At 45.2% G+C, this 15934-nt stretch overlaps 1 protein-coding gene across 1 annotated transcript in view; it reads left to right on the forward strand.

Annotated features, from left to right (window-relative positions):
* FRMD7 (FERM domain containing 7) overlaps window positions 1-15934 on the forward strand; it is a 47450-nt gene that overhangs the window by 17908 nt on the left and 13608 nt on the right. Inside the window, exons 2-5 of the mRNA XM_047715901.1 lie at window positions 6803-6907; window positions 7920-7962; window positions 10490-10568; window positions 13063-13160. Of these exons, the coding sequence (XP_047571857.1) occupies window positions 6803-6907; window positions 7920-7962; window positions 10490-10568; window positions 13063-13160 (325 nt within the window). The remainder of the gene's footprint in view (window positions 1-6802; window positions 6908-7919; window positions 7963-10489; window positions 10569-13062; window positions 13161-15934) is intronic.

Raw genomic sequence — 15934 nt, forward strand, 5'->3', positions numbered from 1 at the left:
TCAGATCAGTGCCACCCTCATCAAACCAGACCCCTTGGGGGGCGCCTGGGTGGCTCAGTTGGCTAAGCGACTGCCTTCTGCTCAGGTCATGATCTCAAGGTCCTGGGAGTGAGTCCCGCATCAGCGGGGAGTCCGCCTCTCCCTCTGACCCTCTCCCCTCTCACGCTCTCTCTCTCTTCCAAGTAAATAAATAAAATCTTTAAAAAAAAACCAGACCCCTTGGGTGATCTAGGTGCTAACAGCTAGGTGACCATCCACCAGGCTTCGTCCAGGACGGTCCTGGTTTGCAGCTGTTGTGACAATATAACAATTAGTAGCCCCGTCAACCCTTGAGAGTGTGCCAGTTTGGACGATGGTCCTCTGACAGTTAACACTTCTTTTTGAGCTCTTCCTACGGCCCTGACACCGTGTAAAGCACTCAACGTCTGTGTTTTCATGAAATGCTCTCTATGAATCTTTAAAAACTGAGACGCAATTCACATGCCATAAGAGTCATCCTTTTAAAGTGTACGATTCGGTGGTTTTTAGTAGACTCACTGTGTCATGCAAATATCACAACTACCTAATTCCGGAGTATTTCCATCCTTCCCAAAAGATACCCCATACTAATAAGCAGTCATTCCCCATTCCACCACCCCCCACCCCAGTCTCTATGGATTTGCCTCTTCTGGACATTTCCTATAAATGGAATCCTAGAACATATGGCCTTTTGTGTTTGGCTTCTGACAATCCTATTTTACAGTTAAGGAAATTGAAATTCAGAGAGATGAAATAGCCTGTCCGAGATCATCCCTCCATCAGGTAGAGGGCAGAGCTAGGGCTGGCCACTCTAGGGCCCACATTCTTAGCCACCTCCTCGTATTTATTACAGGTACTCAGCCCAGTCTTGGAACTCTGTTTTGGCCTTCTGTAACCGGGCACATTCTTTCCCAAATGCCTCATAAATCTTCGTTATTTGAGAGTGGATTTAATGTTCGGAAAGAGCCAAAGTCATAAAGAGCAGATATGATACTAAAGTGGGCCATCCAGCTGGGTCAATGCTGTGGACAGAATCGTGTCCCACCCAAATTTGTCTGTTGAGTCCCTAACTGCAGTGGGACTACTGTGGTCCTGTTTGGAGATACGACTTTTAGGAAGTAATTAAGGTTAAATAGGATCATAAGGGTGGGGCCCAGATCCAAATCTGGTGGCCAAAGGAGAAGGAGGAGGAGGGGGAGGGGAAGGAAGGGGAAGAGGAGGGGAAGGAAGAGGAGGGGAGGAGGAGGGAGGAGGAGGAGGGGGAACGGTAGAGGGGGAGATGGGGGGGGGCGGGGGGAGAGTTACCTTTCCGCTAGGTGAGGACACAGCAAGAAGGCAGCCATCTGCAAGCCAGGAAGAGAGGTCTCCCAGAACCCCTACCATGCTGGTACTCTGATCTCAAACTTCTAGCCTTCAAAACTAAATGAGAAATAAATGTTTGTTGTTTAAGCCATCCAGTCTATGGTGTTTTGTGATGGCAGCCAGATCTAATCCAGTCATATTTTGGGATAAAAGTAAGACATAACCATAAAGTCAGGAGAATGAGTGATAACTATCTGTGACTTCAAGAACAAAATCCTGCGGGGAATATGAGAAATATTTTGAATGTGGGAATCAGCCCTGGAAACAGGAAAAGCATCTTCTATGAGACTTTTTGTATGGCACTACACTTTTAAATTTTATGCTGTCTATTGCATCTTTCTGAAAAATGTAACAGCTATAAGGAAAACGTGAAAATAATTGATTATGCTATTGTTAAAAATATGCTGTATTCGGTTCCAGTTCATTCTTTTCCGAAACCTTAATGACAGTGTATATATTTCTAAAGTACACATTCAAGATGTAAAAACATTAGACTCTACTTTACCTAATGTGGTCAAAGGTGGTTGTTGGTTAGTTAATCAATAAAATTTGTTAAAGCAGAAAATCATAAGTACACACACACAGACACCTTAAACTTCTATTTTTTAAAGATTTTTTTTTTTAAAGTAATCTCCACACGCAACAGGGGACTTAAACCCACAACCCTGAGATCAAGAGTCTCATACTCTGCCAATCGAGCCAGCCAGGTGCCCCTTAAACTTCTAATTTTGACATAAAACATATACATCATTATTCATTTGCCAATCTTTTGCTATAGGGTCAAAGCTTTTTTGAGTAAGGACTTCGATTCCTTTTGTCTTTCTTCCATACACCACACCCATAATGCATCCTCTATGATTTCCAGCATTTGCTTACTTAATGTGGAGAAAGAATGTGGATGTTTGCAAAGCATTTTGAGTACAGAATCTTTCCAGTGTTTTCTTCCCCCGTATTTTACTGCTGTCATATCTAAAGCTAATTTGACAGTGCAGTTTTGGGGATTCCCCTCTATTGAGTTTTTGCAAAGCGAAGAACTTAGTTTTTATAGAAACAATGCTTGCTTTTAGAAAACAATTTAATGATTCTCTGGGTCCATGAGGTGTGATTACATTAACAAGTAGAATTATCAAAAATGCTCTCAAGAAAACAATTATTATTGAGCATGGAACTCAACTGATGGGTGTAGAACCTTTAGAGTAGCCTACTGGTCATGGGTTTTCATCATGACATAGGGTCCTGTCAGTGTTTTAAAGGAGGAATGTATGGGTGTCTGGCGGGCTCGGTCAGTGGAGCATGGGACTCTAGATCTCAGGATTGTGGGTTCAAGTCCCATGTTGGGTGTAGAGATTACTTAAAAATAAAAGCTTAAAAATAAGTAAAGAGGGACTGTAAAACATTCTGAGTGCATCACTGAGTGCTCGTTAAAAACGTATCGAGATATTCACAAAGTAAAAAGTTAAAATTCCCCTTTAATCTATCCTCCCTCCAGGGAGAATGCTATTAACATTTGCTGTGTATCTTTCCAGACTCTCCTATGCATTTATCTATATATGTGCATTGCTTCAGTCGTATGATGTGCTGGGCATTGCACTAAAGGCTTTGATGTGAATTGTCTTGTTTAATTCTCGCAAGTCTATGGGATAATACTACTATTATCTCCATTTTACTGATGAGTAAACTGAGGCTCAGAAAGAGTCAGTAATTTGCCCTAGGTCACATAGTGACTAATTTGTTCTTCCTCCTGAGAGAGCTGTCTTACTAATGCATAGGAATCAAGTTAATCGTTTGGCTCCATCCATTTATTCAGCAAATATTTATTGAACGTCCGCTCTTTACCGGGCATTGTATGTACTGCCAGGTATTCAAACACATGGCCTCTGTCTTCAGGCACCTGGAAAAGGCAGGTCAATCTGTGAGCTAAAAGATTTTCCCCAATTCATCCAGTTAGTAAGTGGGTAGAGCAGGATTACAATTCGGATTTGAATTAACAAATTGTTATATGACAGGTCTAGCTGCCGAAAGGCTGTGGTAGATTGTTTTATACGGGAAACCACCTTGAATATTTGTTGTTCCCATGAGGAGTTTGGAGCCCCCAGAAATCAGTGTTATGAGTAAAACACAGTTTGTAAATTGGAGATTATAGATAGAAGTTCTAAAAAGTTCTAAATTATATATATATATAATATATATAAATAAATATATATAAATAAATATATATAAATAATAATTATATATAAGTATCATAACTATAGATATATCTATAGATATGATACTTGAACAACACAAGAGTTAGGGGTGCTGACCCCTTACACTGTTGAAAATCCATGCATAACTTTGGACTCCCCCAAAACTTAACTACTAATAGTCTACTGTTGACTAGAAGCTTTACCAATAACACAATTAATACATATTTTGTATGTTCTGTGTCGTGTGTGTGTGTGTGTATTTTTTTTATTTTTAAGGCAAACGCTGTTCTACTGCAATCAGGGGAGAAGGTTAAACAAGATTCAGGATTGTAGTTCCAATTCCTTGAGTGGGAGGACTGGTAGTAAAGACTTTAGATCCACGAAAGAACTGGGTTAGAATGTTGACAATGTCAGCTTAAACAAGAACTTGCAATAGAAAAGAGAATCAAGGGGCGCCTGGGTGGCTCAGTGGGTTAAGCCTCTGCCTTCGGCTCAGGTCATGATCTCAGGGTCCTGGGATCCAGCCCCGCATCGGGCTCTCTGCTCGGCGGGGAGCCTGCTTCCTCCTCTCTCTCTGCCTGCCTCTCTGCCTGCTTGTGATCTTTCTCTGTCAAATAAATAAATAAAATCTTTAAAAAAAAAAAAGAAAAGAAAAGAGAATCAAAAGTCCAGAAAGGGAAAAAAAAAAAGTCTTGAAAAGTTGCGTGTAAAGAGTTATGATGAGAAAAATAATCGCAACATAAAAATCACAGAATTGGATTGTAATGGTTAAACAATATTAAAGTCTGTACGCTGAGACAGAACCAAGAGCTTGCCTATTATGCAACACGTTCCACAAGGCTGGCCAATTTCGAAGTACATTATGGAGGGCTGAAGGGAAATGCCTCTCCTGAGGTGGGGGTGGAGAGCCCCAGCCATGTGAGCACCTGACCTCCAAATGCATTATTGCCAAAGGCCTTTAGAGCCAGTTGGCAACATGTGCAGGGACAGAAGAATCAGGAGATTATTCTTATAAACATGGTATGGGAATCTTATGGAAGGGAGCAAAAAGGAAGCCTTGACTGGCATCCTTACAAGAGGGCTGTATATTCTTTGTGACAGCAGAAACCTTTAAATATACAAACACATGGAATGTGGCAGACTTGATGGGGACGATTAAATATTTCGATGGAAAAAAAAGAATCCAAAAATGAGGAGGAGAAAGGAAAATCTTGAGTTTCTTAAATTGTTTGCAAAGAAACTGGAGTCTGTGACGGAATTTGGTCCTCATGACTGAAATGTTTCCTTGGTGTTGGAAAAAGTATTGCTGTCGTATCTCTCTTTAGAAATTCTTCTTCTTCTTTTTTTTCTCATAATAAAAATCCCGTGGCAGCTCCTTGTCTGGACGACTTTAAAAATAGGAGCGATTTCATCTGTCTGGAATGGTCTGTGTCAGCATTTGCCCTAGGCAAGGTTGCCACATAGGCAAAAACTCCCCCTTCCCTCCTCCCTCCCAGACGCCCCCTCCTCCACCGCCCCCCAAGGCCCTTCACGCCCTTGTGTTCCACCCCCAACTCTGTGTGTGCTGACTCCCCTTTCCAGGACCACAGCTCCAATGTGACCTTGAACATAAAAATCCAAGCCCCCCCCAACCCACCCTGGGCTCTGTCCAGGTGCTGGGGATGCAGTAGGTGTCGCCCCTGGTGGCCTCTTTGCATTTCAAAATAGGACCCTGGTTAACCCACGTGCCTGTTGAGTCGGTGCAGCTTTGGACGGTGAAACCAAGCGGAGCGAGGTCCAGGGGAGAAGGAAGGATTTGGTCACTGGGGGAAGAGGGTGGGGTAGGCCACCTTCCTGGAAGCTATTAAATCCCAGATGTGGGCCCCTGCTCAGCATGGCACTGCCTGTAGGGAGAAGGTAGGGGGTCGGAGGAGGGTAGCCAGACTCTCTGACCTCTCAAGGTTGCCGTGAGTTCTATGGGTCGGTGATTTCCAGCTACATCTCCTTTCGCCCGGCTTCCTGAGCAGCACCATGGGCACTGCGTGACTTGGCTTTAACTAGGGGTTTTCAGCGGCGTGTCTCTGCACCCATCCGCCAGGGCCCAATTTTCCCATCACAGTCCTCCTTGCAACAGCCACCCTCGGGTTCAGCTCTTACGGTGGCTGGAGATCAGTCGGATCTTCAAAGCTCCTGTTCTCAGAGAAACCCGGGCAAGGGGCTCTTTTGTGCTCGCAGTGTCTGCGGGCTTTGGGGGGGGGCGGAACATGATGTGTGGCGTTATGGAAACGAATTGCTGGGAGATGTGGTGGGAAAGGCTGCAAAGTGAAGTCTGCTCAAGGAGCTCCCATGAGTCACTGGGTCAATTTCACGTCATAGCAACAGACATTCAAGAGTCCCTACTAGGTGCCAGGCTCTGAGTTAGACGTGGTGAGTCACAGGAGAAATGAAGCGAGGTCCCTTCTCTGAAGGGACTCAGTCCAATGGGGAAGACAGACATCCTGGGTTGAGAGTACCACGTGTGAGGCAAGCGAGGGTGCTTGGGAGCACAGAGGTTGCCCTTGTCTCAACCTGTCCCCGATAGGATCAGGGCAAATTCTCCAGGGAAGACAGCCTTTAAGCTGAGCAGGAGTAAGCCAAACCAAAGAAAGGTGGGAAGGGCGGTCTGTGGAGAAGGAATGACAGGAGCAAAAGCGTGAGGCGAGAAACCACTTGACAGGTGTGGTTAACGGCAAGCGGGCTGCGATTATTAGAAAGGAAAGTGCCAGCAAGGGGGAGGGGCAAGAGGAGAGGCTGGAGGGGCGGGCAGGGCCAAGGGAGGGAGAGAGGGCCCAGCCTCCCGATGGAGAGCCTAGACTGTAAACTGAGGGGAGCCACAGAAGGATTTTTAAGCAGGTCAGATTTGCTTCTTGATTAAACTGTCTGTCAATTTGGGGGAAATCATTCAAATTGCCCATGGGATGAATTGATTAAAGAATGCCACTGAAAGGGTAACACTGCCAATCTCACCGTAGTTCAGTGCGGGTTTGTCATGAGTCTGGGGCTTTTTGGAGGGGGGCCGGAAGGGCTAAAACAAGCTACAGGTAGATGCATGTATTTATCTGTAAAACTTTCGGTTTGAGAGGATGCAGGATGGCTGAAAGGTGCTTAGAGGAAACGGTGTCTGCCCAGAGGTGGGTGTCTCCCACCCTTTCTTCCACGTGGCCTGACATCTCAGGTTAGGAACACAGACTGTGCTATGATCTCTCTGTTTTGTTTAGCAAAAGTCATCCGGGAAGGCGCTGTTTAACCTGAGTTGCAGCCACCTAAATCTCGCTGAAAAGGAGTATTTCGGATTAGAATTCTGTAGCCATTCTGGAAATAATGTAAGTTGGTTTCATTACAGGGTTTTTTTGTGTGTAGCCTCTAAAATGCAGTTTGCGGCTAGGTATGTAGGGCTCAAATCAGATTGAAAAAATGAAAAAGCGTTTGAACCCTTGCAAAATGCCTGGATTTAATAATGAAGTTTCCTCCTCCTCCCTCCTTGCCTATCTAAAATCACCTCAGTTTCCCAAACTCTTCTCCCCTCTATTCCTCTTTCGTCACCCTGAGAACAGGAACCTCTGCTTTATCTGTTCTGATTTTCCAGAGGCTGGACCTCAGCCTCCACCATGAAGACTCCTAACTCACCAGTGAGTGTTCAGTGAATTCTTCTCTCCCCTCTCTCAGCTCCCCTCCTTCTCTGTGTTCTTCCTCCTGTGTCCTGTCTTGGCATATCTGTTATCTGGCACCTTCCCAGAAAGGCTCATTAGATCGATTAAGCTGGCATTTGGGGGATGTAGGATTCAAATGCAGAGCCAAATGCCTTCATTAGTCTTTGTAGTAACTAATGAGCCGTGGATGTGACACCTTTGTCACCCTACTTAGGCAGGGGAGCAGTGATTCAAATGTCAACAACAAAGACTTTATAGATCAACAACGTTCACTGTCACTGGAAAAATACAAGGGGGCTGACTGAGTGTGGTGGAGATACGCCATCTCTTTGACACGGCTGTTTCTAACTTTCTTTAGAAGGGGTGGGGCGCCTGGGTGGCTCAGTGGGTTAAGCCGCTGCCTTCGGCTCAGATCATGATCTCAGGGTCCTGGGATCGAGTCCCGCATCAGGCTCTCTGCTCGGCGGGGAGCCTGCTTCCCTCTCTCTCTCTCTCTGCCTGCCTTTCTGTCTACTTGTGATCTCTCTCTGTCAAATAAATAAATAAAATCTTTAAAAAAAAAAGAAGGGGGCCAAAATAGTTTGGTATTTGATTATTTTGTGCTGACTTCTGTTTGTTACAAAAAAAAAAAAAGCTGTACTCAATGCCATGTTCTACCAATTTTTTTTCATTAATCTTATCACAGGTCTGGTTGGAACTGCTGAAGCCAATTACAAAGCAAGTGAAAAGTAAGTATGGGAAATCACCGAAGGCATCTAATTCCCAGGTACAACTTGAAAAGTTTTCAGTGACACCATGCTATTCCTCACCAAATATAAGCGGAGAAAAGGGCTTCGAAGCATCATGTTAATCCTTCACAGGTCCAGTGAATTTAGCAATTTTTAAAAATCACTGTAATGTTGTCCAAGATGAAGAAAAAATCATGCTGCTGGATCTTTGGGGAGATTGGAAGAATGCTGGTAATGACAGCATCCTGGGGATTGGCTCAGATCTTGGAGCATCCTTGACGTTCCCAGGGAAGGAAGAATTTCCTCTGCCCTTCAAGGTCCTTCTAGCCAGACTAAGAATCAAATTGACACAAGACAGATAAACAGGGGAAATTCAAATTTAATCTTATACATAGGGGGAGGCCACACAGACATGGAAATTACAAGACAGTCAGATATCCTGAGCGAAGAAGGGAGTAGGGGTCTGGGACTTCAAAGCCAAAGAAAGCAATTCGCAGGAAAAAAGGAAAAGTAAATGTTTGGTAGACAAATGTTTGCTGGGCCACTCAGAAACAATGGGACAGGAGGACTTTGATCAAACAGGCCTTGGGAGGTCCCTCCTTGTCTACCACACCTAGTTCATATTATAATGTAGTTATCTAAGGTGATAGTTCTCTTCCTGGTACAGGTTCTCCTTTGCAATGTAGGTTTAGCCTGTTGGGGTTGGGCGGTAAGAGCGTTTCCTGAATCGACTGGGTTTTGATTGCTTTTAATTCAGAATATTCTTTTTAGAATAGATTTTATTTATTTGAGAGAGAGAGAGAGAGAGAATGAGCAGGGGGAGAAGCAGAGGGGAAAGGGACAAGAGGACTGACACAGGGCTCGATCCCAGGATCCCAAGATCATGACCTGAGCCAAAGACAGACCCTTCACTGACTGAGCCACCCAGGCGCTCCTTAATGCAACATAATCTTAATTCCCAACTGGCCCATTTTAGGCATTCTGACCTTGTTACTTATAATGCCATTCACCCTCGGCCTGAAGATGTTTTAGTTTTATCACGTTACAGACATTGTCCATTTGTTTCAGTTCACATTCGAGTGCCCGCAATGTACGAAACCTCCCCCCCAACCCCGCCCCTTTTTTCATCACCTAGTGCAGCGGTTCTGAGATTCCAGTGGGGAGTAGGAGCGCTTGTTCAAATGCAGATTCCCGGGCCCCATTCCTGGGTTGGGGGGCCAGCAACCTGCGTGTTAAATTCCACAGGTGTTTCTGATGCAGGGGGGTTTCAGTGAACACTTTTGAGAAACGCTGTCGTATGGTGTCCCCTGGCTCACCTGCCCTCTCCGTGTTAGTTCTGTCTACTCCCACCACATGGTAATCATCTGTCACATTACTCCAACCGCTTCCTAACTGACTCTCCTGATCCGTCACCTACCCTACTTCCGAAGGGAACTACTGCAAATACAAAGGTGACCACATCACGCTCTGGCTCAACGGGTTTCCGTGGCTCCTTATTGCCCTTAGAATGGAGTCCGAACTTGTTCGCATGAGCCACGAAGCGCTCCTGCCGGTCCAGTTTTCCCTCTGCCACTGACCCCTTCGAATTCCTAACTCTCCTGTCTGTGGCAAAACTAACTTCAGGTGTAGGGCTCTCGGAGAAAAGAAAACATGTCCACCTAAATTGGAATTTCAAATTAAGAAAGAAATAATTTCTCGGTGTAAGTATGTCCTTGTGTTATGATTGTTTATCTCCAATTTCGATCTAACCGGAGCCCTCTGTCCTCCCTCTCGTGCTTGCTCGGTGCTCAGTGCTCTCAACCGTCTGCCGTTCGCCAGGCTGCCTCTTCTGAGGGCTTAATTGTCTTTCTATTCCCCGTGCCTGTGCCCGCTTAGTACAATGCCTGACCTATAATAGGCACTTGACAAATATTTGCTGAACGAATGGTGCTAATGGTGTATGGATGTGTTTGCTTTTGATGCAGAGAGCTTCTTTTTTTTCTTTTCAAACCCGAGCAGGAGTGAAGGCAAGTTGATGTGTTTTCTTAAAGCAGATTTTAAGCAACAAAGAAGCAGCAGTCCGTCCACTTCTAGTTGCCCTTATAAGATGCTTGATGCCAGATGATAATCACCTGCTTCTAAAGCTGAGCTCTTCTCTCAGCCGGGAATGCAGAAGCCCAAGTGGCAAGTGGTATATATCTTTTTAAATGGGACACTTCTTAGAGGACCCAGTAGGGCTCCAAAAGAGGCGCCAGCTTTACAGAAAGAAACTCAGAGGGAAAGAGGGTAGAAAGAGTGGCAGGAGAACTTTCCCGATTGCTAGCCACATGAAGACACAATCCAGAGATAGCACCATATTAGAAAAGTGGAAGATTGAAATTTAAAAGAAAAGTCTGAGGGAGGGAGTGATGGGGCTGGGATGCAGAGAGGACAGGGGGAAGCATGTGTGTGTGTGTGTGTGTGTGTGTGTGTGTGTGTGTGTGTGTAAAAACCTGTAACTGTTGTGATGGACATTTAAATAAAACTTATGGAGATATTGTGTTTTAAGATCCTAAGGAGGTTGTTTTCAAATTTATGGTGAAATTTTTCCCAGTGGACCCCGGACATCTTCGAGAAGAGCTTACAAGGTAGAGTAAATTCCCTGTGTGTCTGCTGCATGACGTTACTTAAGAATCATTATTCTCCATTTATCAGAGAACGGGCTTCCAGCCTTCTTTGGAAAGCTTGGCTCTCACTCTGGGAGATCGTGAGGAGCTGGAGAGAAGGTGGGCCTGGCTGGTCCCCAAAGCATTAATCTTGCAAAGAGTGGGGTCCTCAGGGAGAAGGAAGGGTGGCATTCTAGCAGGGTAGACGGCCTGGGTGCCCACTTGGGGGTTCTGCCATTAATTCCTACAACAATAAGAGCACTCGCCTTCAGTGCATCTGTGTTCCGGTCAGAGGGCAGCTTGATGGCACAAGTGTGATACCAGCTATTTTCCGTAGATGTTGAAAACCGCGTGGGTGTGTGTGCGCGCGTGCACATGCACGTGTATCCCATAGGTAGAGAGTGATGATGACGTGTACTTATAAAAAATTTTAAAAGTAAAAAAATAAAAAGTCTAAAAAATGATTTAAATAAATTATTTATCATATATAATATAAATCATTGATAATTTTATAATTCTTTAATAATTATAAATTATTCATTGTTTTATATAATTTTAACAACCATTTATAATTATACATTATTCATAATTTTAGATAGGTAAAATATTTTATACTCATAAAAATAAAAAAGTTAAAAATTCACCAGTATAAAACATTTTTTAAAAGTATATTTATACTTACATACAATGCCCTTCATTATTACAACGTAACCCTGCTTCTCCAAAAATGCACTGTCAACCTAACACTCTTCCAAACCTGAATGTGTTTGCTAGACTCTAGAATCTTCCCCTCCAAGGGATGCATGTTATCATCTAGCCCAACCCTCCTGGTTTATAGAGGAGGAGACAGTTCTGGGAGCTAGAATGACTTGACCGGGCCTTCCGCAGCCCCCACTCTCCCCACCCCCTCCCACCACACGGATCGCCCCTTCTGCACAGGGGCCCTTGTTTTCTGAGGGGTCTCTGCAGACGTCACCTTTCACAAGTCTGTCACTGGCTCGCCCCCTCGCCCCACATTTGTGACTTGTAGGCCACTTTCCCAGATAACCCGATATCTTGGTATCTGTATCGGTTTGCACTAGCTAACCCATTTGAGTCTCAAATTATGACCAATTTTAATGGAGATAAACTTTCTCCCCCCGCCGCCAAAAAAAAAAAAAAAGAATGAGAAAATCAATGCGATGATAAATGATTCATCAGCTGTTCAGAGTGAGGATTTGGTATTTGTAGCAGGCAGCTGCCCCTTAATAGCGAGGAACGTGTCAAATGACAAGAAGTTTCCTTTCTTGCTTGCTAGGAGCAAAATGAGATTCTCTTTCCCTTTAACAATTGAGGCTTATTATTCTCATTCACATCTATATTTGAAAGCAGGCAATGGCAAAGGTTAGACTTCCTTTATTTTTTTCCCTCGGTGGTCCGTTGAAGATACTTAACCATGGCTGACTTCACAAGGATGCCTTGTTTGGGGCCAATCTGTGAGTTTCTGAGAGTGGTCTGCAAATATAAATTTTCTAATTGAGTCATTTCTAGCCCATTAGGGGAGCTCATAATTTGAAGGATTATAATGATGAGTGCATTTATAAATTGAATAATCACCTACTAATTTTGCCTGTTTTTTTCTATCACCTGCAATTAATTTTGATTTACCACGTTGTCTTCAAGACTTAATTGATTTAAATTAAAAAGTCCAGATAAAAATGTTACTTAGAAAGGCTCATCTTATATTGGGAAATGCCCACAGTAGATACTCATGAATGCTGGATACCTACCCGCACTTGCTGGGTCCCTGACGAGCCCTTGGTGGGCGAAAGGGCAGTGTGGCTTCATTCCATTCAGAACATTGGCATTTCCTACCTGCCCCGTGGCAAGTGCTGGGCCGGGCTCTGAGGATGCAGAGAAGGTGGTGCAGGTGAAGCCCGGCCTCACGTCCTTGATTTCCGCAACACAATCTTTTGGATAGGAGGAGGCCTTAATTCAGTGGGTGACCTGACATCCGGCCGCAGTTTTGCTATCTTTGGGCAAAATCACCTTGCTTAAAATCCCTTAACCTCTGCCCTTCTGTAATTGTAAAATGGATCTGATCGATCCTGCCCCACCAACCAAGTTGTTTGATAGATAGGGTTTGATAGCATTTGCTCAACAGAGCGGCCCGAGCCAGCTTTGTATTGCTGAGTCTCCCTTTCTTTCGGCCTGGGTCTGCGGCTTTGCTCTGTGGCAGAAACCATGAGAGGATGATTGGCCAACTCCCCCAAGCTGGTGGGAGGATTTAGCGGGGGTGATTCCTAACGGCTGCGAGGGAGGCCTGCCAAAATGCTGCACCAGACCTCTGCTCTTAGTCACCCTCCCAAAAAGGCATCTCACTGTCTTGGGGGCGCCGTTTCTTTCTTGAAACATCTTGGATCGGGGAGAAAGGAAATGATTCTCTCTTGTTCCTGTTTCTTTCTCAAGAGATTTTTTTCCCCCTACTTCTTTTCAGGTATCTTTTTACTCTTCAAATAAAGAAGGATTTGGCTCTAGGAAGGCTTCCGTGCAGTGAGAACTGTACTGCGTTGATGGTGTCTCACATTCTGCAGTGTAAGTAGCAAACGGCGGCTTCGGGGCAAGAGCCGAGCAAGGGAGCGGAGCACCCCTGCCTGTGCTCATCCTGTGTTAGGACTTACAGAGGAGAGAAAGCCTGCATAAGGTGTCCGGAATCCGCATGGGCCAGTACAAAGAGGCTGGTCATTGTAGCCACTCAGCTTTGGATTCCAGATCCAGTCCCTGCTATGTTCTAGCTGTTGTAGGCTTGGGTGAAGTCCCCTCACCTATCTGTGCCTCAGTTTCCTAGTCTTTACAATAGCAACAAAAGGATCTTCTCATAGACTGGTTATGTAGATTAAAAGTAAATGCAGGTTTTCTTCCATCATGGTGTAACCTCCCCCCTCACCACCCCCCACCCCCACCTGGGGCTTGCTGTCCAGGAGCTGGGTTGGACTCATCTGTCCAAGCATGGATTTTGCCAAGCAAGCTCCACTCCCTCTGCTTGCCCCGGGATACATTTCTGGTATGTGCTTTCTGTAGCACACCCTCATGTTTGATGGGATTTCTGCATTGCTCTTTATCCTGAGTCTGGGGAACCAAGCACAGAGTACAGCAGGTAAAAGAGGCTAAAAGGGAAAAAGGCCCCAGGGGTCTACTAGGGTCCCCCATTTGCTGGCAGCCAAATAGCTGGACTAGGCTGAATAATGAAGGCAGGGAGAAGGAGACCCGGGGAACCGCGGGGGCCAGCTTGGGAGGGGGTGAAGCAGGGCAAGCCAGTCTTCTCCTGCACCCCTAACAGTGGGGTCGAGGCAGCTGGAGACAGTATTTCATCTCCTATGGCCAGTGGACTCTCTACCTTTTCTAGAGAGGCCTTCCAAGAACAGGCTGTTCTTTACCACTTTTGCGGGATCATAACATCATTTTTTGGCTTGTTTTACAAGTTCGGTGTTGACCTCTGTCCCTGACCATTCTGACAGGCCAGAGCTGGTAGATTTCTGATTTCACTGGGAGCACCAGGATGAAGTGTTTGGAGAGGGACATTGTCTAAATCAGTGTTTATTTCAGGGATACCTGCCTGGGATAGGTGACCACAGCCCCAGGGTATCAGGAATGCAGTGGGCCCTGAGAACAATAGTAATCAGGAAAGGCTTCTGGAGGAGGTGGCTTTTGTGCTGGACCTTAAAGGAGCACATAGGTAGTGATAGGCAGAGACACAGCTCAGGTAGAGCTCAAGCATAGTGTCTGTTTAGGGGAAGTAACAGAGAACTACAAGTCGTATGGATGGGCTTTGAATGCTTGGCTGGTGGGGTGGGGTGCGGGGTAAGGCGCATAGACAAAACAATGTTGGAAGACTTATCCTTTTTCATTATCAGCCTGTTAATGACTGGGGCTCCCCCACAGCCTCTAATGGCTGCGGGGGAGCCCAATTTCAATTTTAATAGCTGAGCATTATGGATTTGGGCATTCCCTAGTGGCCATCTGAGGCATAGCACTGAGGACTTCTGCTTTTCTAGAGAATACTTTGTCAATACAAGTTCTTTCCATAGGGAAAAATCTGAAGTTTCAGTGAGTCCCACTCCTCCCAGGGCAAGTCACTGGACGCCAGGGCAGTGTGCAGAACATCATCAGGTGGCTCATTCTTTTGCTCATTTAGTCATTCATCCGATATTTACATCCTAGGCACTCCAGAATCTCCACATGCTGACCTCATCTGCCTAAGTCTCTCTTACATATCCCTTTTACGAACGCTCTTAGTAACTTCTTTGTCATTCATTCAACAAAAACTTATTGAGTGCCTACCACATGGCAGGTGCTGTTATAGGCACGGGGAACTGGGCACTGAGCTGGACAAACACAAAGCCTTGCTCTCATGGAGCTCACCTTTTGGCAGTGGAGGACAATCAGACAACCTAAATGAGGAAATATAGCATGTATGTTAGAAAGTTATAAGTGCATCAGGGAAAAATCACATATGGGAGGAAGATGGGGAATCCAGGGAGTGGGTACTCAATTTTTCAATGAAGTAGTCAGGGTAGGCTTCACTGTGAACATGACAGGTGGACAAAGATTTGGAGGAGGTGAGAGGGCAAGCTTTACAGAAATCTGCTGGAAGGTTGTTCCAGGCAGGGATAACATCCTGTGCAAAGGGCCTGAGGTGAGAATGTGCCAGGAGTGTTCAGAAACATTTAAGCAGGCTTGGTGGCTGGCTGGAGCTGGGGGGGAAGTAATCATGGAGGGCCTTAGAAACCTACTAAAGACCTAGAACATTACGTGAGATGGGAAACCACTGATGCATGCTAAGCAGAGGAATGAGATTATTGGAATTAGGTTTCAACAGGAACTTGTTGGCTGCCAGGTGAAAACCTTATTCTTGGGGTGGCTGGGTGGCTCAGTGGGGTAAGCATCTGCTTTCAGCTCAGGTCATGATCCTGGAATCCCAGGATTGAGCCCCTCACTGGGCTCCCTACTCAGCAGAGACCCTGCTTCTCCCTTTGCCCCTCACCCCACTCATGTTCTCTCTCTCTCACTCTCTCTGCCTCTCTCTCAAATAAATAAAATCTTAAAAAAGAAAAAAAAAAGAAAACCTTATTCTGGAATGGTGGAAGTGGGGAGACCAGAGAAAAAGCTGTAGCAGTAGAGAGAGATGATGGTACTTTGGGCCAGCGTGGTAACAGTGAATATGCTCATAACATTTGCTACTTTCTTGTACTGCTGATGTTTACTCATGTGAGTTTCATAGGTCTCTTCCTAGATTGTCATAGTCTTGCATGGAGTGAAAAACTAGCAGTCTTATGTGTTCTTGTGTTTTCCAAGGGTCAACATAGGCT

Source organism: Lutra lutra, chromosome X (assembly GCF_902655055.1).
Source record: "Lutra lutra chromosome X, mLutLut1.2, whole genome shotgun sequence".
NCBI classification, from domain to species: domain Eukaryota; kingdom Metazoa; phylum Chordata; class Mammalia; order Carnivora; family Mustelidae; genus Lutra; species Lutra lutra.